Source organism: Ascaphus truei, chromosome 5 (genome assembly GCF_040206685.1).
Source record: "Ascaphus truei isolate aAscTru1 chromosome 5, aAscTru1.hap1, whole genome shotgun sequence".
NCBI classification, from domain to species: domain Eukaryota; kingdom Metazoa; phylum Chordata; class Amphibia; order Anura; family Ascaphidae; genus Ascaphus; species Ascaphus truei.
In genome coordinates, this window is record NC_134487.1 from 113,982,266 (window position 1) to 114,008,811 (window position 26,546).

The following is a 26,546-nucleotide window of genomic DNA, read 5'->3' on the forward strand; positions in this document are numbered from 1 at the left end:
GTTAGCATCTCTGTATTAAAAAGTACTGTATAATCTACTCGATCCTTACTTAAATATTCTGTGGGTTAAATACTGAGGGAGCACTGGTGTACACTCCTGCAGTGAGTATGCACTTAGCTCACAATGGAGTGTATGTATTTGCACCCCCCCCCCCAAACGTTTATCATTGCACACAATTTTGTAAATGTTTGAACGTCAGAATGCGCTACCTTAGGTTAGTTGGATTACTCATATACAGGGATAGTAGTAGGCAATCCTTCTACCTTGGTGTCAAAGGTAGATTATAAATACAGAGGGAGCACTGGCATTCACTCCTGCAGCGAGTGTACAATACACGCGCACCGGAGTGTGTACCCGATTACTATGCACCCCCTGTTGTTTATCTGAGCACTCCACTGACCGACGTTGAGCTCTGCACAATTCTGTCTATAATTTGTAAGACTGTTTCACATAATGATAGTGGTATGCGCTTCACTAAGTCATATAAGGCTGCGGCCAGGCAGGGAGTGGGCGCGCTGGCACTCATGCGCGGTGACGTCACGCTCCCTGCTCGGCTGGGAGATTTGTGGCATGCTAGGTGCACGCAGAGGGGGGCGATTCGGAGGGCGCGGCCATAACATCACGGAGATGGTTCGCCCTCATTGGGCGAACCGCTCACGTGACGCGCGAGCTAGAGACAGATTCAAATTTGCTTGCTTCTGCAAGCAGGTAAGCGGCGCGCATGCTTCTGCAGTTAGTATGCAATTAACTTATCACGGAGTGTGTATGTTTTCACCATGCCCCCCCAAACTGTTTATCTTAGCACTCTATTTTATAGATGTTTGAGCGTCAGGATGCAGTACCATTAGTAAGTTGGATTGCTCTCAAACGATGATAATAGTTACTGCATATTTTATCAATTGCCTTATAGTAACCACCCTGAAGTTCAGAGAACATTGCTTTGAGTAACTTGGTGATTGTGGCCCAGATCCACAAATCTAAGTTTACATTGTGTTAAGCCTTACCACATATGCTCAAAATACAATAATGCACAATAACTTTTAGTTATGGATTGCTTTAACTGTAATGGCTATTAGTTATAATTAGATGCAGAAACCCTAACATCACATATCCACTAAAGTATGTTAAAATATTATGTGGGTGGAGGCGCATGTGCGATGGTGAGGGGAATAGCTGCCTAAACCAGTAGCTCCTACCCCCGCCAAAGCAATAATAAAGATAAAGCATACAAAAACCGAGTTTCGCACCTGAAGTTTCCTCACGCTAACCAGGGAACACGTAGAGATGGCCCCGCCATCATCAAAGAAAAAAAACACGGGAGATCTACGGAGATATTTGAGCCGGTCCGCGACCAGAGACGTGGGGGCAGAAATGGTGCCCGGCTCCGCTGCAGGATCGGGATCGGAGCATGAGGAGGATATAGACGAGATGCCGGAACAGCGGCCCGTACTGTGCTGTGATTTCGACCGTTTATATAACGACATGAAATCGTTATTCAGGGCAGAGATTCAAGAACTCCAGAAAGAGGTACAGGGCCTCGGAGAAAGAACAGGGGCCCTGGAGGATAAAATGGCGGCCGTCTCCACAACGATTAAAAAGACAGAGAAGCGTTCCTCCCATCTCCAAAATCAGATTACAGAGCTGGCCGAACGCCAAGAGGACGCCGAGAACCGAGACCGCCGCAGTAATGTTCGCATACGCGGTATCCCCGAAGACATAACGGAGGTAGACGAATTTGTTACCAGATGGATGGCGGCTCTGCTCCCTGATACCCCTGCGGTGGAGCTCATGATGGACAGGTGCCATAGGTCCCTGAGGAGCAAACCGCTGGCGAATGCACAACCGAGAGATGTGATTGCTCGATTGCATTACTTTCGTACCAGGCAGGCAATCTTTATGAAAGCGCGAGGAGAAGAGGCCTGTCAGTTTGAGGGAATCTCCCTACAGCTCTTCCAAGACCTGTCCCCCCTGACTCTAGCCCGGCGCCTGAAGCTCCAACCGATCACCCGAATCCTAAGAGACAGAGCTATACGCTATCGGTGGACCTTCCCGTTTGGCCTACTAGTCATTAAAAACGGGAGGGCCACCTCGATGAAAAACCTAGAAGAAGGTGAGGAATTCTTACGCAGATTGGGGGTGACAGTCGGCGAGGCCGCGGGACCACGGAAAGATGCGGAGCCAGACAACGAGTGGCGCCATGCCGGCACATCCAGGAAGTCCCGCGTAACCAGCGAGTCGGAAAAAGAATGAATAAATAGTACAAAAGGGGAATACAAAATACACCCCAAAGTTTGGTTGCCTAAAAGTTATGGCGCAAAGTTTAAGTTTCGTAGGCCTTAAGCATCTCTAAGAGACTGGTATCAGAATAAGGCAGACAGACCTCTATAGTGCCACGACACCACCTATCTGCTGTGGGACAAGAACATTATACCCCAAGGTTCCCGGCTAAACCATAGAAACACTCATCTTACCTGAAATTCCGGTGACATTGGCCGCTCCGCAACCCGGAAGGAGCCCGTGACACGCATCCCTGGAAGATGGAGGCGTCTCGACTTTTGGCGGGATGAAAACCTCATCGCCGGATGAAGAAGGGCCCAGCGCAGGAAGACGTCCACCTCCATGGACATCCGGCTGCTGAATGACAGGAACCGGATAGACGTCACCGGATATGGCCGCGCGGCCATCTTGGTAGGGGCAAGTCAACATCGAAAGCGGACATACGTCATCCAGGAGCGCCAGAAACACAGCCAAAAGGCAGAGATGGAAGAAAGATGCCTCCCAACGCGATCAGGGTTAAAAGACCCAAGCACACAGCTACCCTCCCCCGACAAACAACACACTCACAACAGGGGACACAGGAGCGGAAGGGAGAGAGATACGAGGCAGAGGGATAGGCCCCGAGAATAACACATAGAGGCCTCCATTTGCGGGCTCACCCCGAGGGGCGGCAAGCTTATAAAAAATGCCCGGTCAGTATAAGGACTAGGAGGGGAAGGGTCCCACACTAGAGGGAACAGAGGGAAGGGACTAAGGAACCCTAAGGACAGCAAGCTCTGTAATGAAGGACGTGAGAGACAATGCATATCACGAAGGAACCCAGAGGGGATCACGAGCCCACATAACACGCCCCACAGGTACAAGGGGAAATGGTAACAGACCAAGGGCCGCTCAGGGTTAAGGGGGTACTCAGCAATCACCTGAGGGGCAATGAAAGAGAGATAGGGGGTGTAGCCTACATAGACAGGACACATACGAATTGGTTCTTCCCACAAACTATGAGATGCCACACGGTCAAACTGGCTGTAACTGTTTATTGAGAAAACTTGTTGAATAAGGCGGGGGAGGGGGTAGTTGCCTGCTCGCCGTCGCCATGAGTCTCCTCATGGGTACTTTGGGGATAGACCCCAAGGGACCCATGCAAGACCCCGATGGGCCGGTGGAAACGGGCCAGGCACACCCTGACATGTTCAGAGGTGAGCTCACCCAAGCCGGAATCCCAGAAGGGGCAGTTCAGGTGTCCCGGGGGACTCGGTCCCCTGGATTCACCGAAAGTTATCAATGTTTATTTGTTGTCTCCCCCATTATCCCGATGTGTGTACCCAGCTGTTTCCCCCCTGCACAGACGAGCAGTGTACAAGGCAGTTCACAGTTCTACATACTGAAGAGATACGTGACTCAGACAAACGGATGCAACGCAGAACCTCGCTATGACAACACCAATGGGTAAGGATTTTACTATATTATCACACAACGTGAAAGGCTTTAATGGCCCCCTGAAAAGAAGGTTAGCCCTAACCGATTATAGACGACATGACCCCGACATAATCCTACTTCAGGAGACCCATTTCTCGAGGACTAGTTCCCCAAAGTTTCTGGACAGCAGATATAGAACGTGGGTCTCTGCATCAGCTAATAAAAAGAAAAGAGGGGTGGCAGTCCTACTGCATAACCGCCTTGCGTTTGACATTACACTTACGAAAAAGGATAAGAATGGGCGCTTCTTAATACTAGTACTGCTGCGGCCAAGTTTATTCGTGCATTTGCCCGTTCTTGGCCACAGCAGTAGCCTGGCGCGCGCCCGAGAGTGACGGGCGCGCGCCGAAGCAGCGGAAGAGCGCCCTCCGATCGGGGCGCTCTCCCTACCGCTGCCGGGTCCGCCGGGTCCCCCGGAACCCCCTGCCGCTGTCCCGTGATCGCGGGACACCAGGGCTCCCTCGGGGAGCCCCTGGACGCGCGTGCAGGGGGCGCACGCTCCCGAAGACGCGTGACCGCGCGTCTATGACGCGCGGCACGCCGAGGGGCGGCCACTAGCAAGCCGGGAAATCTCCCGGCTTGCGGATCTGGCCGCAGTGTGATAAAGTGTGTCGGTAGTGTAGGTGCTGTCAGAGGGCAACCTCTTACAATAGCTAATATCTACGCGCCCAATGAAGGGGCAGATACCTTCTTCTCGAGATTTTTTGCGACCCTGCACAAAGTGGCACAATGCGGTATAGTGCTAGGCGGAGATTTTAACCTCACATTAGATCCTAAGGCTGATAGGTGCACACCCAGCGAGACAAAACACACACAAAGCAGAGCAGCATGGACCCTAGGCCTCAAGACAAATAGATTAGTGGACATTTGGCGCGAACAGCACCCGGGAGAAAAAGAGTTTACGTTCTATTCACACCCACACGACAGATACAGCAGGATAGACTACCTCTTTGTATCCAACAGAATGGTTTCGCAGATCTCCCACACGGGTACCCATGATATTTCATGGTCAGATCACGCACCTGTAGAGCTGCGGTGCACAGACTTCAGACTAGACAGACCAGGAGCGACGTGGAAACTCAATGAGTTCCTTCTAAAAATCCCTGATATTGAAACAGCAGTAAGGGATAAAATCAGGGTCTACTTTGAGGAGAATGTCGGTAGTGTGACATCCCAATCCACCCTATGGGAGGCCCATAAGGCGACTCTATGCGGACAGCTCATAGGGATAGCGAGTAGGCGGAAAAAAGCAAGGGAATATAAGATTAAGATTCTTCAATCTGAGTTAGCAGCCCTATCCGCCCTAGACAAAACTAACAAACAAGCGCAGACCCTTCAGGCCTGGCGTGACACTAAAACAAAACTAAATTTATTGATGTCCTCCCGAGCTGAGAAGGAGCTGACCTGGTCCAGGCGACAATTCTATGAAAAGGCGAACAAGCCAGATACCCCACTTGCCAATAAACTAAAAAACAGTAACCGTAACTTTCACATTCAAGCAATTCGAACCAAAAATGGTGACCTTACTTCTGATCCCAAACAAATAGTAGACGAATTTAATAAATATTATGAGACCCTATATGATGGGGCTAAGGTCTCCCATTGTGAGAACACTCATAGGCAGCTGAAAACATTTCTAACAGAGGCAAAACTACCCAGTCTGGGCAGATTGGAAAGGGAAGCATTACAGGCGGACTTCTCAGGTGAGGAGATATCAGAGGTAATAAAAGCACTAAAGCCATCCAAAGCCCCAGGCCCGGATGGTTTCTCTAATCTCTATTATAAAAAGTTCAGAAAAATCTTAGTACCTCACCTGGTCCGACTATTTAACTCATTCTTAGATGGTGCCCCTATACCTAGCCAGATGCTCCAAGCGTCTATAACAGTGATCCCCAAACCAGGGAAGGACCCAGCTGACTGTAAAAGTTATCGCCCGATATCCCTCATCAACTCGGACACCAATTTTTTTTCGAAATTATTGGCTAACCGTCTGAATTCAGTTATGCCTAAGCTGGTCCACCCCGATCAAGTAGGGTTTATATGCGGGAGGCAAGCTACAGACAATACTAGACGGATCATAGACCTAATTGATTTGGCACATAGAAAGCATATCCCGTCTATGGCATTGAGTCTGGATGCTGAAAAGGCCTTTGACCGTATCGATTGGCCCTACCTCACAGAGACGCTGAGAGTGTTTGGCATAGGAGGGAGAATGTTGGGCGCTATTCTGGCTCTTTATCGGGAACCGAAGGTGAAGGTCAGACACCAGGGCTTCCCGTCGGAAGATTTCCCAATAAGGAGTAGCACCAGGCAGGAATGCCCCCTGTCCCCACTTATTTTTGCATTATGTATAGAACCCCTGGCGGCACATATCCGCAACTCCCCCGACATAGCAGGTATACAGATTAAAGATCAGTCACACAAAGTGGCCCTGTATGCAGACGACATTATACTAATGTTATCTAAACCCCTTACCTCCCTGCCAAATGTTTTCAGCCTGCTAGATGAATTTAATAAGATCTCGGGTTTCAAAATTAATCAGACAAAATCAGAAGCCTTAAATATAAACCTGCCAAAGGTCACAGAAAAATTAATCGAATTGAATTTTAACTTCAAATGGCAAGTCTCCTCCATTAAATACTTAGGGATCCATATAACCAAAGATTACAATGCCCTATACAAAGCCAACTACCCCAGACTAATTAGGACTCTGAAGGAGGATCTACGGATCTGGTCAGGCCACACAATTTCATGGATCGGCAGGATCCAGTGCCTTAAGATGAATCTTCTCCCTCAAATCTTGTATCTCTTCCAGACCCTTCCGATACAAGTGGTCAGAGACGACATCCTCCGTTTACAGTCCTCCATGGTGAAATTCGTCTGGGGTAATAAAAAGCCACGTATAAAAACTAGCATCCTCACTAGGCCAACAGTTAGAGGAGGACTAGGGGTACCTTGCTTGATATCGTACTTCAAAGCGGCCCAATTAACCCAAATTATCCAGTGGCACATGCATCCTAGCCTGCGAAGATGGGTAGAGCTAGAAACAGCATGCACTGACCCCGTAGAGCTACAAGATCTAATTTGGCTACCAAAAAAGGTATATAAGACCATGAGTGAGCCGCTGGCCGCAGTGAATAGCTCGTTGGCAACCTGGGAGAACACCAAACACAAGTGTGCCCTGACAACCCAGCACACATTTATGACCCCGATTATGGGGAACCCTGATTTCGCTCCGGGTCTGTTAAGCAGGAACCTAGCGGTCTGGAAAGCAAAAGGCCTCACAAGGCTATTACACCTGGAGGGATGCCAATCAATCAAAACATTTGAACAAATCCGATCAGAAACAGAAATGCCTAACTCTGAATTTTTTAGATACCTCCAGGTGAGAGCATTTTACACGAAAATTCCCAAACGCCCCCAGCGAACAAATTTTGAGCAGCTGTGTTCCAGAGGCACGGACACCACGGGACTCACGTCTCGGATTTACAGAGAGGTGGTCTGTCCAAGACAGGACGATGACATTAAACTTAATTACAGAATCAAATGGGAAACGGACTTAGGGGAGACATTGGAAGACAAGGACTGGTCCACAATAGTACTGGCAGCAGCGAAGAGCTCTATATGCACCACCTTGAAGGAGAATGCATATAAAGTCCTAATGAGGTGTACCTCACCCCAACACGATTATCAAAGTTTGTCAAAGATTACCCCCCATTGTGCCCCAAACAATGCGGGGAACAGGCAGACTTACTTCACATGCTGTGGGGTTGCCCCAAAGTGGCTCCTTTATGGGAGGAAATCCAGGATTGGCTGCAGAGTATTCTCGGGCAGCCGGTCCCCCTGGACCCCTGGCTGTTCCTGCTGGGCAGGCGCACTCGGGGGTTAGGCAGACCGGCACAAAAATTGATTGCACACTTTGCAACAGCCATGTGGTGCGAACTCGCAGCATTGTGGAAGCTACCAGATTTACCCACGATTACGAAAATTCGGAACAGAATTTGGTATATCTGCCGGATGGAACAGTTGACAAGTCTGGTCAACGACACCGGCACAAATTTCCTCAAAGTCTGGGCCCATTGGCTAGCCCACTCAGACATTCCCGGGGTGAACGCCACCACCATAATGCCCTAATACACCAAGATGCATTCTCCTGCGAAGTGACAGTACAGACAACGCGCGGACGGGGTACCGGTAGGGATGACGGAAAATAGGGTCGCTACACCTAAAGGCAGCTCTGCATGGCAGAGGAGAGGCAAGAGTAGAAATTGGGAACACCTGCAAGGCTCTGTGCTTCACCCCCCTTCCCCCCCCCTCTCCTCCCCCCCTCTGTGTTTGTGTTGTTCGTTAGGTCTGTGAGTTGGTTTGCCCTGTATGTCTTTGTCAAGACGGAGGACAAAGGAAAAAATAAAAAATGGGGTTGGGTACATTAAAAAAAGACAGTGGGTTGTTGGACAATGTATGCACTGTACTGTAACCTAATAAAAACCTTTTTGTGGAAAAAAAAAAAATATTATGTGGGTTAAACAATACCTACATTTGACATTACTTCTATCCAGACTCTGAAAAATGACTTTTTGGGAAGGGGAGAGAGAGACAGAGAGGTAGAAAAATCCCAAATCAAGGGTCGCATGGGAGTAGGGTTAAGACATGGTTAACATTGACTGTTTTGGGTAATGTCACTTTATGAGCCTGGTACGTGGAGCCAACCATATATAGTCTTACCATGTTCATTACACTTTCACCAGGGCATAAGGATGTCTACTTTGAAATATTGGTTTACACTGGATTTTGGTGGTTTGCCTTTACAAAGAACCAACTCTGCTTTTTTTAATTTTTTAGTTTCAGCGGATGCAATAAATTCATTGGCATCAGGCATAGCCTATTCTTTACTCAGTGCAGGAGCCATTGTCGTTCTTCTTTGTTTTTTGGGATCCGTTGGCGCCCTACAGCAAGTAAGGTGTTTGCTTAAATTGGTGAGTACTTACAAATCAATAATCTGTGATTAAAAACATAGAGTAGATTTAATAATAGGTGTTTGTTCAGCAGTTTAAGTGAAATAAAACATTAGTAACCTTGTACCCAATTAAAAAAATTCAAAATTTCTTACCATTTTGAGATAACACTTAGGGGTAGGACTATATTTATGAAATTTCAGATATACTGAACTAAAAGGCTATTGGTACTCTTGATCTGTAGATAACAATATTAGTACTATACTGACTAATAACATCACCTTCTGAGCACTGTGTACGTTTTGGAGGGTTAAACCCCCCAAAAGAATATAGTATTTTTATTCAATTAGATAATTAAGCAAATAAATGAAATGCCATGCATTTGACTAAAATAGTTAAGCATGTTCCTCCGACCAGAACATATCTATGGATGAATTCCAATATATTATTGAAATCCAGAGACAGAACATGAAACACAGGCAGAGCTCAGTGCACATCCAGTGAAACCTATACACAGTAGAGTGCCTAAATATATATGTATAGATATCTATTAAATAAATGGGCTTTTAGTTTTGCCAAAGTGTTGTAAGCCAATGAGCCACTACACAGCAGACCACATCTCAAGGGTCCCTAACACTAAAATAAATTCTTAATAACCTGTGCATTACCAGGAAGAATGATTTATAATAAATCTGTCAAAATTAGTTGCATAGTTCTAAGTAGGATTGAAGCTTTTATTAACCTGTATATTACCAGGAAAAGCACTTTGTATTAGATTTGTCACAATCATACTGCAAGCAGGCAAGTTCCCCTGAGAGTGGGAGATGCTATGGAGTGAGCTTTTAACCATTTAAATGTGGGAGGAGGTGAGCTTCAACAAGATAGGAAGAGCCACCTTCCAATCAGCTAAGACCAGCTGAACAAGATTTGTAAAACATACAGGACACCTGCAAGCTCATATTAAACCCCCAAAATAACCACAACCTATATATGTGTAGCCAGGTCCCCTTTGGCTCCCCGGTTCACCATTGAGAAGGCAGAGAGGCAGGAAGGCCCTCTAGAGGTCATGCAGGCGCAGTTAAGCATAGAGGCGGCCATTACAGCTTTGCACTGGCGTAGTAAAGAGAGCGCACGCGGCCACAATGCTAAAGAGGTCCTGAGTGGACTACAATTCCCAGCAGCCTTTGGGGACTGCCCTTTCACCCACATCACGTGCAGCCAGCCAGCAAATAAGGTTTGCAGCTTCTCCTGTGGGAGAAGGATACAATGATGCGGGGACCACGCTAGTCAGTTGGAGCTGGGAGCAGGAAGGTGGAGGAAGTGTGTAAGGAGCAAGGCTCTTACACTAGGCTAGGTTACCCCCAGGTAGGTCCCACTCCTCACTAGGTTAGTGGGTAAGTTCATAGGGAAGGCCCCTTAGGTAGGGACCCTGCCCTTAGGTGAGTGTAAGTCTTGTCAGTGATACAGCTGCAGTGCTGTGTGCTCTGACAAAAAGAGACAGTGTGGATTTAAGTGCAGCCACGGCAGTTAGCTTTGTTTGTGTCAGTGAAAGGCCCCTCATAGGAAGAAGGGGGGTTGCTTTCCAAGTTATACAGTGAGTGTAATATCACCAGTGTCAGTTGCACGTGGTGAGCTGCCAGAGTCTGGGATCAGACAGAATCTACAGCAAGAGATATTCTGCATGTAGGGGTAAGGATAGAGGTATACCCCCAGGGTCCAGTTAGTCCCCTGAGACACTAGAGGAATACTGTATGTGATAGGGACTGCCTTAAGACAGGGACTCCTTCACCATACTCAGAGAGGAAGAGGAATGCTGCAGGACAGTGCCTGAATGCCCGTGCAGCCTGAGTGCAGAAAGAGTATCTGACTCCATAGCAGAGACTGTGGTAAAGGATCATTCCGGCTGGAGATCCCTCCCCTGTGGAAGCAGCGTGTGCATCCATTCCTGCAGAGAGCAGCACGGCATGGGATCACTGTGCGGTGTTGCTGAGTTCCAAGGATTTTCCTGATCAGGACTGATCAGGGAGGTAGTATATATTAAGTGCACCACCAGGCCCCAACAAAGGGAAGCGCTATTCCTCACACTCACACTTTCTTTATTGTTGTGGACACTCAAGGGACTGAGGGGGATGTGATGATGGACATGTGGGTGAGGGGACAGTATGCATTCAGGGTGATGCAATGTTATTCATATGATGTATTGATGTTATGCAAAGAGAGTTTCATTGAAGTTACAGTTCATGCTCAGTAAATACTGTTTATTCACACGGTGTGTATTTACTGTATGGTTGTTCTGGTGAGGGCACACTCCCACCACGTTGGGATCCCTCCTCAATGGAGGCACTGCACCGAGTGTAAGTATATACCCCAGGTTCCCCGTGGTGGAAGCTCAGCTCTCCTGGTTGCCAAACAGGTACCGCACCACACTGATAAGTAGTCAGATACACCTACCCACCTCAATCTCACTTAGGGTGGGGGTAAGAGGGCTACATAAGTGTAACCCTTATTCCCTCCCCCCAGACTCATCTGTGGTGTCTAGGGTGCGAGTGGGCAGATTACATGCGTAGTGGTGATGCATACCTGCGTGGAACAGGAGGGCCTGAGCCTCCCGCGTTGTTATTGGGGAGACAGGACCAGGCTTCTGGGGTGGTAGCCTCCATACTTTTAGTGGTGCAGTGCCTCCATCTTCTATACTCCCAGGAATATGGGATAGGACCCGTACAGAGGAACCTCCCTGGTCCAGGGGTTGAATGCTCCAAACTCACAACACAGTCTTTGTATAAAAGTATAGTCTCTTTATTGGTCAGATCAGCGACTCCAAATGTAGTGGCGACCAGCAGCCACAACAACAACAGCAAAACCCCGTTATTCACTCTCCTCCTCTCCTTTCCTCCAAGTCTCTCCTCCGACAGGATGGTCTGGGCTGGGGCGTCAATACCCCACAGCCCACCTCAGAGGTTAGCCTCTGGGTGGAGACTGGATTCTCCCCATCACCCCCAGCAGCGGGGTGAGGGGCATTGGTCCACCGGGTCTATTGTGCTATCAGCTCTACTCAAAGTGGCTGAGTCTCTTTGCTCCTCTCTTTGCTCCTGCATGGCGGCACAGGTGAGACCGCACTGTCTCCGCCAACTCCTCGGGCAGCCAGGACTCGAACTCGCCCAGTACTAACAGAACTGTCGCTTACAGGAGCAGCTGCTAAATATAGAGTCAGCCCCACCCCTAATGATGTCAGCAGAGCCTCCCCTCTGTCTCGTGCCTGCAGCAGAGTCAGGGCCTGCATCTACCACTCAGGGCAGGGCTATGAAGGGGGAAAACCCATGATAACTACTGGTGCCTGCCCTTAACAGGACTTACCACAGTAGGAGGAAGATAGGTATAGCCCGTGCTGTTTACAGGGGGCTACATAAGCATATAGGTGTCACAGAGGAGTGCTACTGAGCATGGCAATATATATTTAAAACCAGAGACAGAACATGAAACACAGACAGAGCTCAGTGCACATCCAGTGAAACCTATACACTGTACAGTGCCTAAATATACATGTATAGATATCTATTAAATACAGTAAAATGGTCTTTTAGTTTAACATTTTGGCCAAAGTGTTGTAAGCCCCTGAGCCACTACACGGCAGACCACATCTCAAGGGTCCCTAACACTAATATAAAAAACTAAAGGACCATTTTATTTAATAGGTATCTATACATATATATGTAAGCACTGTACCATGTATAGGTTTCACTGGATGTGCACTGAGCTCTGTCTGTGTTTCATGTTCTGTCTCTGGTTTTAAATATATATCGCCATGCTCAGTAGCACTCCTCGGTTATACCTATATGCTTATATATGTTGTGGTTATTTTGGGGGTTTAATATGAGCTTGCAGATGTCCTGTATGTTTTACAATGTATTATTGAGCAAGGTATTGCATGCAGCTGTGGCATGCAAGCGGTTTTTGTGCACCAGCTTTTCCAAGTTTTGCAATTAGGAGACTTTGATAAGTAGCCCTTATAAACTGTCTATTTGTATAGTATACCAGTGCATGCTTAAACTTCATATTACTCATGCATTGCATAATAGGCATATATTTACAAAGTCTCCCTGCAGCAAAATTGGAATACACAACTGCACCAGATTTATATTTAAAAAAAATCCTGCACACAGCAATGGGATTTTTTGGGGCTGATAAATTTGATGCAAGTTTTTGCACCAATTTCCCCAGTTTTTCAGTCAAGAGACTTTTCATACATAATCCCAAAATGTCCAGTATAACACATATTTGCACAATATTCCTTCTGTAACAGTCATGTATAATTTATTTTGATGATATTCTTCCACTACAAACCAATATATTTTTTATTTAAATAGTGAATGAATGAAAACGGCATTTAATCATACCCAACGGCATTTATTTACCCACATGAACAATTAGTTTTTTTTTTTAAAGTATACTTTACTTCATATTTCTCTCTAAAATATTATTTATTTTCATTGATTGACAGCATCACTTCTGCTCATCGGCCATGCACTCCTACATGGTTAAAGTGCTACTTCCTCGCCCATGGGCCATTTTCATTGGTTTCCTGGGCCAAGCAGTAGGTTGAGCAATACTGGTCTGTCCCAAGTATTTTTTAATATCCTTTCTGTATTAACCCCTGTGGCATCTCTGAAATAGAAGTAAAACAAACGAGGCCTATGTAATTGAAACAACAGGCCTTTTTTCAGCCAGGGACCCAGGAGGTGCTCCAGGGCTGATTCGCACAATTTTTAGCTCCACGGACGCCCTTATTCCCAAAATACATACAGATTTTATTGCCAGTTTTCTCCCTCTTAGGAACATCAGAATGATATTCTCTCTCTTATACTTTTTTTTAATTGTGTGGTTCTTAAAAGGTAGAAAACCTTTTTTAAGTGATACAATTCATGTACAGACACTCTTCAGACTATACTGAATCTAGCCCAATGTATTAATTTGTTTCTATTTTCTTTGCAGTATTCGGGATTCTTAATTTTGGTTTTTACAGCAGCAGTTATAATTGAAATGCTACTGCTACTGTTTTTTCACCAAGAACTGGTAGGTCAATCATTTTACCTATTTATCATAGAAAATGGCATTTTGACATAGGAATTACAAAATATCTTGTCACAATATCTACGAAAGAGGGATTGAATTTTACTTAACTCATTATACAAACGTTATTCATAAGTACTATCTTGTTAGTAGGTTAAATATATAATTTGTAATAAAAAGAGTAGTTCAAAGTTCAAGTATCTGTACTGTATTGGTCCTGGAGAAATGTAGATTTGTTGCACTCTATATTCAAGCTTTAATACTTACAGTAATGTATAATGTTTGTATAGCTACTTCAGTCAAATCTATAAATGTACTTATGATAACCAACCTTCCACTCTGAAATCTTCTTGTTTTACGCCTCTTTATTTATTTTATCCAGCTTTCATTCCACCAGATGCTAAACATTTGTCACTCCTACTAAAGCCAATGGGGCTTTCCGTGTAATAGCGCTGGATCAGCGCTTTTTCGCACTGTACACAATAAAGTCCAAAAATTTGAACCACTAGATTAATCCCCACAGATGTAGCAAAATTTACTGTCCTTGTGGTTGCGGAGAAAAATGGGGTGACCTACGGCACAAACGTGACCCCTCTGCGGCCCCAATGAAAGTTAGTCTTGCGGCCCGAAAGGATTAATGCTGCAGGCATTCTGTACTTGTGAATTGGAAGCCACAGCATTAATCTTTCGCTTGATGGGCCATCCTTCAGGAAAAAAAAAAAATACTCACCTTTTAGAAGAGTTGTGCAGCTGTGTCCAGTCCCTGTCTGTAGCCGCCTCTAAGAGATGCAGGCTATATTCTCTTCCTGATGGATGATGTAGATGCCCTTAAATGGAGCTGTACATCATAAGGGGAGGCTATATGGCCATATTTGGACATCTACAACATCAAGGGCTGGACAGGACAGGGGCACACTAACCAGACATGGCTGCACCGCTGATCTGAAAGGTGAGTAGCGGTATTCTCTCCCTGCAGATGGCCCAAAAGGATTAACGCTATGGGGTTCATTCAGAATCATGGAAACCCACAGCATTAATCCTTCTGGGCAGTTTACTGTCCTCGGAGCTGGAGATCTGTAACCGCTATGATTCCTGTAGATGAAATCACCTTTTTACAAAGACTCCTGGAGTGCCGGCTCTTCCTTCAATCTCGAGGATACACATAGTACAGCCGCGGCTAAGCTTAATCTAAACCTTAAACGCTTTTTTTTTCACCTTTTTTTTTTCCGTCCGGAATTGGCCACGCGCCAGCCGCATCTCACGGCGCCAGCGGGCGGTTCTCCAATCAGCGCCTAATGGCGCTGAACAATAGAAGCGCCTGCGGCGCAAAAAAAAAAAAAAAAGGCAGCGTCTGCACAGGGTTTTAAATTACCCGCGGTGCCAGCCGCTTTAGATTAAGTTTAGCCGCAGCTGTATGAATGCCTAATTAATACATTTTAAATTGAAGCAGAATTATGTGATTGATTTAAAATGTATAACTAACGTTACTAAATATAAATGATTAGTGTAATATTATTTATACATTTTGTTAAGCTGTAAAATGAAACATCAATGTATGAAATAGATTTTTGGGTTGATGCTTTGCAACTTTTTTTGTGCCAACACAATTACCAGTCTTTTTAGGTTTTACGCCAGGTTGAACTTTGCGGGTGGTTTTGATGCACTTTCTCTGTACTGTACATACCATTAACATCTATAGGCCAAACGCAGTCCATTTATGTGCACTAGAAAAAATAATAATTTTGACGCTGATGTTGCAGATTGAGAAAGTTCAGGTTAGTACATGCAAACACAAATTAAAATGAGTTTTCTATGCATCACTTTTATGTAAAAAAGTCGTTTGGGATGATTAGTACATAGGCCCCCATGTATCAACGTATCCCACCTGCAAAAACGAGGAAAAAACTGTAGCAAAAAACTATACCTGTTATTTGGACTTTTATATGTGTAGCAGAACCCACTCCTTACCTCCGGTGAGGGGGAGCTGATGCTCTGTGCCGCCGGAGCTCCGCGGTGAACCTGCACAGGGGGCCTCCATCTTGGATTCTCACGCATGCGCACTGTAAGATGTTCGCATGCAGAGATAGTTGATTAGTTGTGGTGGCCATCTTGAGACGGCTCCGCAAGGGACTGCAAGTCCCAGGATCCTTCAGGGAAGGAGATATAGGAGTTTGGTGCTAAAGAGACAGAGTGTGCCAGTCTGAGGGAGCCGGCAGAGGGGACAGACACGTCCAGGGACATAGTAAGCCCTTGGACTAGGCCAGGACTCTGCCTCAAAGCACCAGTTAGGCCCCCGATCCCTCCAACCAACTCAGTGTTGTAGGGAAGGCCCTTGATAGGGACTATCCCTCTAGGGCCTCGGACATGGTGACATTCACAACGCTGAGCAGCATTGACGCTCATGCTCTCTTGCTCAAACAGGAGCTTTTTTGTGTCCCTGCATGAGCGTCAGCGTGCGCGTTTGGGAGGCGGGCGGGAGGTGAGGCGGGAGATGGGGCTAGCGCGCCACATCACGGCGCCGACGTCACGGACTGCCATTGGCTTTTGGTGGTCACATGACCGGCCCTGCGCTTCCCTCAGCGGGAAAAATTAAATTGCGCTATCGGCTGCAATTCCACATGCCTACACACGCCTGCGGAAGCACCATCTAAAGCCGTGCTCAATAGGGATGATGTTTCCCTCAGCGCGGCACAGCGCATGTCAGGACGGTCTTTTTGACCATGGCCCTGGCCTTAGAGAAAGTTACCCAAGCTACCACGCCATCGTGTGTGTATTGTTCTTTACTGTATTGGTTCCTGTGACTCCCAACTCCAGCATAGGACATGGGTATCACCTCCGACTGCGGCTCTTGTCAATCGGGCAGGTAAGCAAGTAGCCACTTGTAACGCTGTTCCAACTTGGAGGTCCAAGCCTCCAGCTGAGGAGACTGCAGCCAAGCCTGCAGGCTTTGAACATGAGATGAGGGGCTTCCATCCCATGCTGGGATCCTTCATAGGTGAAGTCGCTGTATCGAGACGAGAAAGAGCTCACCCCAGGCTCCCAGCAGCGGAGACTTAGGTCTCCTGTGTGCAATATTCAGCATGAGTAATTCCCTTAGTCATAGGGAAATGGGGCTACATATGCAAAAAAAATAATTGTATCTTTATTCTTTGATTAATCTGGTCCAATTTTGCTCCAGTTTTGCTATACAGTAGTTTTGCAGTTATGCAATATGGATACATTGCCTACATAATGTATAAGCAGGTTTCTGCCAATATAAATAATTAAGCAATAATGTTAATGTGTGATATAGCAAATAAACTGATATTCTTGCTTAACGATACAAATTAACAGGTTTTAAAAGCTCTCATTGGAAAGATTCATAAAGTTATATTCCAATATGGCAAAAAAAAATTCTTTGGAAATAAGAACGAGTGGGAAATTATGGATTCTATACAACAAAATGTAAGTATTAAATGGAGAAACAAGTATTGTGGTTATCAACATAATAATGCATTTGGCAATATACAGTACAGTGCTGCTAACTGACCATTTTTGTTTGTCCTGATACAAATATTATGAATGCCATCATCTAAACCAGTGGTTTTCAACCTTATTTTGGTTAAGGAACTCTATAATTATATTATGAAATTCTGCTGAACCCCTAGCATGTCTGAGATCAGTTGCATTGTAAGGAACCCCAAACCTGTCTAGTAGTGTGTCTGAGATCAGATGCATTGTAAATTCTTCTGTATTTGGTACAATTTTTAAATTACATGATGATAGCAGGCAAGCCTTTAGGGATTTTGCTGAATCCAGGGGCTCCTGGGAACCCCAGTTGAAAAACACTGATCTAAAAACGCAAGCAGAATTAAGGGTTACTTTTCCCTTTCCTCCCATGGGAGCTAAGTGCTCCAAATGCTACATGATCTTATTGCAGCATAAGGCTGAGTCCCCAGTCAGCACTGTGGCACGCGCGCCCGGCGGGGGGGGGGCAGTGCGTGCACAGCGCTGCACCGCGGTCTGAGGGGAGAGGGAAGGTTTGCGACGGGAGGGGGTGTGGGTTTGCGGGGGCATGGCCATGACGTCCCGCGGCTGGTTCGCCCTCATTGGCTGAACCGCCGGCGGGGGCGTGACCACGCCTCCGTCGCGAATGCCAAACTCAAATTCCCCTGCCTGCCTGAAAACTTGGCGCGCACCGCTGAGGAAAGGTGCGCGACAAGGTAGGAACGGGGACCGGAGTAACTGGGAGGGGGCGGGGCTTGATCGTACAGCGCATATTGCATAAGCCACAGCCAACTACAGGTTTTCTGGGGCCCAGGACTAGACTCTCCACTCAGGCTCCTGGTTGTTGAGCAGGCGGCTGACGCCAGTCAATGCTGGCTAACTTTTTAGAGAGTGGTTGGGGGTTGTGTCCATGCCCTAACTGTTGGCAGCCCTGAGAGACCCCCCATCTCTCTCTCACACTCCACCCCTTTTAATCTCTCTCTCCCCCTCTATTTCTCCCCTAAAAGTCACCCTCCTCCCACTCACCCTTTTCCCCTCCCCTCTCTCACTCTCCCCCTCTCTCACTCTCACTCTCTTTTCTCCTACCTTTCTCTCCTTCACTCCACCATTTTCTCTCTCTCTCTCACTCCTACCTCTTTCTCTCCTCCACCTCTCTCTCTCTCCTTCCACCCTTGTCTCTCACTCTCCACCCACCCAATGCCTTCTGGCTCCCTCCATTGTCTCTTACCCCCATTTCTCACCACTCTGCTCTCTCTGACCTTCACTCTTCCCTCCCTCTCTCTTATTGTCCTCTCAATCTCCCCCTTACCTGTGACGGTAGGAGTAGCTGGGGGACATAATAAAGATAAATCCCAGCTATTTACCCCTAAAAAAAACATGTAACTTGGCTGTCCTAGTGATATTTAATCCAGCCAAATGTCTTTAATATCTGGGGAAGAACAGGGAATGTGTAAATGTAACCCATGTCTGTAAGAATGTATTTCAAAGCATGTATTCTTTATTCCCTGTGGCAATCCGTCCCCCAGTTTAAAAAGCCAGCATTGTCTTATGATGTGATTTGGGCTATCTGTGTGTAATTCTAAGTCCTGTCTTTTACATAATTACCTTATATCTGTATTTATGTCTCTGTTAGCGATTCCTCCCAGATTAGATACCTGGTATTGTGTGGTGATGGAATTAACATATTCCACTGTTACTGTCATTTCTATGGAGAAAGACTAAGAAATTCACCTAGTTGAAGCTCTCCATAGAAATAATAGGATTAAAACCAGAGTTGGGACAGCTAGGTGTCAGGACTCCTGGGGGAGGTGAAAGGATGCTGTTCAGATCTGGGAGTAAGAGCATTGTACTGTCCAGACTCTGAGAGTCCAACACAGTGGGCTGTCTTGAGTGCCTTAGCACGCTCTCCTCTGGCTTTTGTGGCATCCACATAATCCATGCTCTGATTGGCCAGCAGCCCCCTCCCATGTAAAGGATAACCACAGAGGGCTATATAAGGGGTGCTGCTGATCAGAGCATAAGTTACCCTCAGAGGGAGAGAAACTCTGGGAAGGAGTGTGGAGATTCCCTCAGAAGAACATCTGAAAGACACTCTGGAAATGAGTGTGGAGTTGGACTGTGACCAGCTGGAGATACATGTTAGAGTGGCTGCTATGTGTTCAGCACTCTGATATCCTGAAGCAGAGAAGCGGACAGGGGAAACCCATTTGAAGTGGGTCCCTTCACCTAGGAAAGGTATATCTTATTTCTCAGACCCCGTAAGTGTGTATATGTTTGTATTTTGTATTCTTGTGTGTTTCCGAGGTCTTATCCAAAATAAAGCTCATTTTATTTCACTGCCTTGTTTTGCCCTGTGCCTTATCCCTTAAATATAAATGGTGTTAAGAGACCTGGTCTACCGTGACACTACCTCTCCCTCTTCCTTTACTCTCTCTCACTCCATTACCTCTCACCCCCCACTCACCTCCCCCACTCACTGCCCTTTCTCTCACTATATCCTGCTTGTGGGACAGAGAGTGCAGGGGCAGTCTGGGCCCTATATGGTAGTTAGGTAGAGGCCCTGCTGAGGCTACAGGGGTCGGGGGAGGGGGCACAGTTGGTGCTAAGGAGAGTTTTGGTGGAGACATCCATGTACTAACTGTCCACTTCTGTCTGTGTATACCCCTTTGAGTCCCCCTCTCTCTCACAATACCCCTATTTTCACTCTCTCCATTACTCCCCCACCTCTCTCCCCCTTCTCCTCGCCCTTTGTGTATCCCCCTCCCCATCTCCTCTCTCTCTCTCCTCTTTTCACTCTCCTCCTGCCCTCTCTATTTTCTATTATCCTCATCCCTCTCACATCTCACTCCTTTCACTCTCTCTTACCCCTCTCTCCCTCTTTCCTTACTCCACCTATCTCACCTCTATTGCCTTCTCTCACTTCTCTCTCACTTCTCTCTCTCTCCTCCGCCTCTCTCACTTCTCTCTCTCTTCTCTCTCTCTTCTCTCTCTCAGTAATAACGTGCATTTTACCGTAGTGATATTTTGGAGATAGTGTTATTAAATCCTCATTTGCTGATTTTTAATAACGAATGTATTATTCATGAGCACAAACCAAATTGGAAGCAGGGCACTACAGATTTCTGCAAAACTACTTTATTCAGCCAATATTCCGACGTTTCGGCAGATACAACTGTTTTTTTCAAGTATAGTTTGAAAAAGACACTTGTACTGTATCTGTCGAAATGTCGGAATATTGGCTGAATAAATTAGTTTTTTAGAAATCCATAGTGCCCTGCTTCCAATTTGGTTTGCTGATCCAGGAATACTGACCGGAATTCCTGAACCAGGAGCACCGGTGACTATATCAGTTTTTCCTTTATAATGTGCAGCAGACATCTGTTGTATTATTCATGAGCACAAATGTGTTATTCATTAAATTTCCATATCTGTAGATATCAGACTACCACCAAATATGTACAGAAATTTTTATCACTCACCCCAGGCTAGAATTAAGCCATATTTTCCTATGTATATATTATACAGTGTACATATAGGCAAGATAACCGAAACCAACCTGGATTAGATTAAAACAAGTTTTTAATATATTAACCCCTTAGTAGCCAACTAGTCATGAGCAACTCATTACTAGTTGTCCAATAAGGTCGACTAAGGGCATAATATAATCCTACCACTTGCATACCAAGAAGGCTAGCATAATATTGCTTGGCAATGGCTTACTACCGCATAAGGCAAGAGTGTTAACTCCTACCTCCCCATGGGGGACTAGCCACTGACCCCAGGGCACCTAACCCATCACCCATTCCCTTACACATAGCCCACCCTGACAACACCTAACCATCTTTGTAAATGGGAGAAGGTGGGGCTAGGTGCCCTGGGGTGGGTGGTTAGTACAAGGTGTGGAAGAGCAGGGGTATGTCGAGTGGTGTAGGTAGTGTAGTGGTAGGGTGTTTAGTGCCTAAAGCCATTAGTTTGCAATGTATTGGTGGCCTTAGGAATCAAAGGGTCTATATTATTTTCTTCCATAAGGTTTTGTAATAAATTTTATTACATTACCCTATGGTAGAACAGTGTGATATCCCTTCCTACAAATGCTTTCCAAACACTGTTTAATGCTTATTTTAACTGTAAAGTTATTTACTGTACTATTAGTGCAGGTATTTAATAAACTAACTTAATGTGGTGTGTTTTGATCTTGTAGTCCAAATGCTGTGGAATGCATAACTACACTGACTGGCTACAAGGGAAGAACCGGACCTACCCATATCGCCTGCCATGTTCATGCAGCAATTCTTCAGGGCAAGGGTGGTTCTGTGAGCTGTCCCAGTCTGCAATACATGACAGTGTATGTTATAGCTCGTTTCAGTTACTTATTGGGTTTTAGTGAACTACTACTGCAGAAAAAGAGAAATATTTTTTTTAAAGGATATCTTAATTTCTTAAAATGTCAGTGCTCATAACACCTCTGTTTTCCAGCAACTTCATTTAGTTAGTGGTTTTGTTATTGCATTATTAAGATATGATTGTAAATATGCATAACTGTTGTTACTACTAAATACATGACATAGGTGCCAGGGAGATTGAAAGCAAGCACAGCAAGTATAATTAATATATACTGACACACGTCACATAACATCTACAGTTAAATGCATGTAAACTTAGTTTTTGTTCTTTAACTGTAGTTGATTAGTTGCCTGGTTGCAGAGAAATTAATCTTTGAAAATTCCCGACCAAAAACAATATGGCTGCCAGGTGGTCAACCTTGCTTTGGCGGCCAATAGAAAGCCGGATGATGTGGTGGCTTTCCATTGGTTTTATTGATTTTCTAGAAAATGTAGAAAATAAAGATGGATTTATCTGTTCCCATAGGTTCTCTGTGAGCCCCACAGTTCTACTTTAGGGGACCTCACAGTTTGGATATAGTTAACAACAAACAGAAAAGAGCAGCTCTGGGTGCTGCTTTAAATCTGTGATATCAGTTATTGTGCATTTCATTGAGGTTATCAGATTTTAATTTATGAAGCTGTTAAATATATCTTAAAGTTAATACAGTTAATGTTTCGATTTATGGATACGTTCTTAATATTCGAATCATGGATGGTAAAAAATATATTGAAAATCTGCACTGATCATTCGATTGAATCGTCTTTATATTTTAATAGGGCTGTGAAAATATGATTACAGAATGGTACCATAGCAGTATTTACACTATGACTGGTTTACTATTTGGCCTGATGATTATTGAGGTATGTTATTTCTTTCCTATGTGTGGGCATCATGTTGAGGGTATGGAAAATTCCTTACAATTTTATTGCAATAGCTTTCAACAACATAAAGGGCTTATTAGGAATAAATGGGTCACAAATGCAAGACGACCCTAAATTATAATTATAATTTTTTTCACCATTGAAATATTTGCAATACTACATAAGCAGCTGGGGCAATATTAAGGTATTAGGCCTTTTATCCTGTGGTATTTTCACTAATGTGTGATAGTTATTATTGTTTGTTAATCTACATTCAAATGAATGTTAACAAGACTTAGAAACACTTAAATCAATGCGCTTTGGGTTTTCTTTACCAAAATAGGGTGTTTTATTGGAAAGTACTTACTTTTTTTAGTAAAACTCCATTAAAGTGTACAGTATGAGACTTCAGAAGCTAAAAATCAGTGAGACTGACTCCAAATTAATGGGCCTCAAAAGAAATAAATCAAAATCAGTGAGACAGATCTGAAACAAAGGTTAATGGCTATCCTACTTTCGTAAATGTATTCATAATGCAAATGTATTCAGTTTTCTACCCTATACATTAGCAGCTTAAGTACTATATTTTGTATACACAAGATTAAGATCTATGCACAATAAGGACCAAATTCATTGGCTTAACTACAAAAATCTGTTATTACAATTGTGTACAAAGCATCTAAATATTTTTGTTGATAGCTAGTTTTATGCATTATTCCTAATTTATGAAGGTAATGTTATGTTATGTTTCCAGATTGCACAAACATCTGAGAAGCTACTGTATCTATATTCTTCATAGTTACAATTTAGATATTGAAGATGCAATATGCTTTTATTGTTCTATATGCAAAATAACCAGTTTTTATGGTACAATTTTGTCCCCTGCTTTTGAGACAATTAATTTACCATTTCAAGCTATTACAAAAATAATACCTGTACTATACTTTTTAATAGTTAAGATGCTTTTCTCTTTAATTCCTAACAATGCTTACTAATATCAATACTATTCAGTTAATATTTAACCCATAAACATATTCTTAATTTTTTCCAGATTTTGCAGATTACAATGGCAATAATCCTTATTAAGAACATCAATAAATTTTGTAAAGTTGCACCGGCAGTATAAAACTCGCTGTCTGTGTTAATTATTTGATAACAAATATTTCAATTCATTTTAGTTTGTCAATTCCATTCAATATGCAAATGTTGTATTCAAATGATGAAATTTCACCAAATTAAATATTCACGCTATTCAATAAAGTGAGAGATTAAATTGACAGCAAAAATCTCATGAGGCTGGTGATATTTATAGTTTGTCTATACAGTATATGTAACGGGAGAATTTTGCATGAATGGGGTTAAAGGTGCAGTGTTACATAAGAACACATTGAACAAATGTCAGTGATACACTACATGTGATAGGTTAAAGCTAGGAGGTTGATTTTGAAAAATCATTTATAACATTTGAATATTGTTTAAATGAACCCTGGGAGCTGTAGGGGTTACATTTCACTCACAATTACATTTATAATTTTGTTGTCAACATTTACTGTTTGAACTGACAAAAAACAATTTTTAAATAATCGTATCTGTTTTTTCTTTTTCGCCTATCTTCCACGTTGTTTCAACCCTCTTAACATTACTGTTGGTTCAATTTGTCTAGCTTGTACCTTTTATAGTGAGTCATAAATGTTACAAATCTCATCATACTGTATGTCAAAATCGTATCACTCGTCAACGAGAAATATGCAGTTTAATAAATGGCAGTTTAATAAATTGCCTCCAACGGTGCATTCCATGTGGATATAAAGGCAACATCAAGAAAATCACCTTCAAGATTTAAACTAAACATTTCTACAAAAATGTACTTGCCATCATGTATGTATTGTGATGCCCATACCACGTTGCAGTCTCTTTTGTCCCAATTTAAGGCCGGAAACACTGTATTTTCTATGCAGGGGTTTATTTACAGGGATTAAATCATACAACAGGCCCACCGTCCCTTTAAGAAAACCAAATAATAAAATAAAATCCTATTCCCGTTAGGGAAACTAACTGACTTTTCTTCAGTCCTCTCTAAAGACCACTGGCCAACTATACTGGTTCCCAGCTAAAACATGCCCTGGCAGCTGCAACAATCTACACAGTCTTTGCACACGGCAATAGCAAAGGGTTTTTGCTTATCTGTTTATAAGTACTCCGGAGCAGACGTCCCTGCTTCAGCACAATATTGCATCCTTTCCTTCTTAGGGGAACTCAGCCCCACTTGAGCCCAGAGAAACTCCTCTGTAGGTTCCTCAGTAACCAGCTTCCGCAGCTGGGGAGTACTTCTATCTCCCCCTTCTCTGGGGAAAACAGTCTCACTGTGCATGGCAGCTTTCAGTCTTTTGAAACACTTCCTCATTCAAACCAGGCTGATTAGCTTCAGCTGCTGCTTTTCTGTAAGGAAGATTAAATCTGTGTGGTGCAAAAGTCCTATAGCTGCCCTAGTCATCCCCTAGAGGACAGTGATGGTATCACAGTATATATATCTTAATTTTATAGTGCCATCAATGTACATAGCGTTTAACAGCAGTAATACACCTGACACAATAATATAACACATAATGGGAATAAGCGCTCAAGACATAAAAGTAACATATGGAAAAAGTACTCACTGCCCCAAAGAGTTTACAATCCAAGTGGTAATTAGGGACAACATACAGAAACAGTAGGAAGGTGTTCTGGTAAATGCGTCTGCATGGTGTCAAGGTCAAGTATGAGATGTATACTATCAGCCACGGAGCTACCCATATGCTTTGTTAAAGAGGTGGGTTTTAAGATGCATCTTATAGGAGAAGAGAGAGGGTGCTGGTCAGATATTAAGGGGAATGACATTCCAGAGGTGTTTGGCAGTGAGTGAGAAGTGTTAGGTGGGATAGGGCTTTAGATACAAAAGGGGAGGACAGAAGACATCCTTGCGCAGAATGCAAGAGTTGGGATAGTGCATAGTGAGAAATTAGCTTTAATATGGGGCAGAAGAATATATAGCCTTAAAACTGAGAAAGAGAATGTTGTGAGTAATACAGGATTTAATAGGGAGCCAGGAGAGGGATTCAATACAATACTTGAGACGGGAGAGAATGAGGGACTGCATTAGAGTTTTAGCGGTAGAGCAACAGAGGAAAGGGCATATTTTTACAATGTTACAGAGAAAAGAAACAACAGGTTTTAACTACTGTATATAGTGAATGTGAGCGAGGAGTCAAATATGACACCTAAGAAGTGTGCTTGTGATACTGGGTGTATGATAGTACTACCAGCAGTAATGTAGAAGGGGGCAGTAAGGCCTGGCTTTGGAGGAAGTATAAGGAGCTCCGTCTTTGACATGTTAAATTTGAGTTGGCGGAGGGCCATCCAGAATGATATAGCAGAGAGATATTCAGATACTTTGGTCTATATAGCAGGTGTAAGGTCACATTGAATGGTAAATTTGTGTGTCTTCAGCATAGAGGTGATATTTGAATCCAATAAATGTGATAAGGTCACCTAGAGAGTATGTAAATAGAAAAAAGGGGAGGTACCTAGACAGAACCCTGGAGTATGACAACAGAGAGCTCGACAGAGGATAAGGAGGTGTTCGCAAACGAGACACTGAATGTATGATTGGAGAGGTAATAGGAATTCCAGGATAGAGCTATGTTATGGATACCAAGAGTATGGGGAATGTGAAAGAGAAGAGGGTGGTTAACTGTTTCAAAGGCTGCAGAGAGGTTGACTAATATGAGCAGTGTCATCACCTTTGTCTTTAACAACATGGAGGTTATTAGTTATTTTGGCGAGGGCAGTTTCGGTTGAATAAGCAGTGTAGAAGCCAGATTGTAGAGGATCTAGGAGATAATAGGAGGTGATAAAATGGAGCTAGCGAAAGAATACAAGGCATTCAAGGAGTTTAGAGGCAAAAGGCAGGATGGAGGCAGGGCGATAATTAGAGAGACAGGTAGGGTAAATCTTGATGTTTTTGAGTAAGCATATAACTGTTGCATGTTTGATGGAAGAG

At 44.3% G+C, this 26,546-nt stretch overlaps 1 protein-coding gene across 2 annotated transcripts in view; it reads left to right on the forward strand.

Annotated features, from left to right (window-relative positions):
• TSPAN19 (tetraspanin 19) overlaps positions 1-24,127 on the forward strand; it is a 77,315-nt gene extending 53,188 nt beyond the window's left edge. Inside the window, exons 5-10 of one of the 2 annotated variants that reach the window (XM_075600490.1) lie at positions 8,596-8,729; positions 13,698-13,778; positions 17,109-17,219; positions 21,463-21,606; positions 22,424-22,507; positions 23,559-24,127. In XM_075600490.1, coding sequence (XP_075456605.1) covers positions 8,596-8,729; positions 13,698-13,778; positions 17,109-17,219; positions 21,463-21,606; positions 22,424-22,507; positions 23,559-23,633 — 629 coding nt within the window. In that variant the 3' untranslated portion in view covers positions 23,634-24,127. The remainder of the gene's footprint in view (positions 1-8,595; positions 8,730-13,697; positions 13,779-17,108; positions 17,220-21,462; positions 21,607-22,423; positions 22,508-23,558) is intronic. The other variant, XM_075600489.1, reaches the window with a different exon arrangement.
• Positions 24,128-26,546: the final 2,419 nt, after the last annotated feature.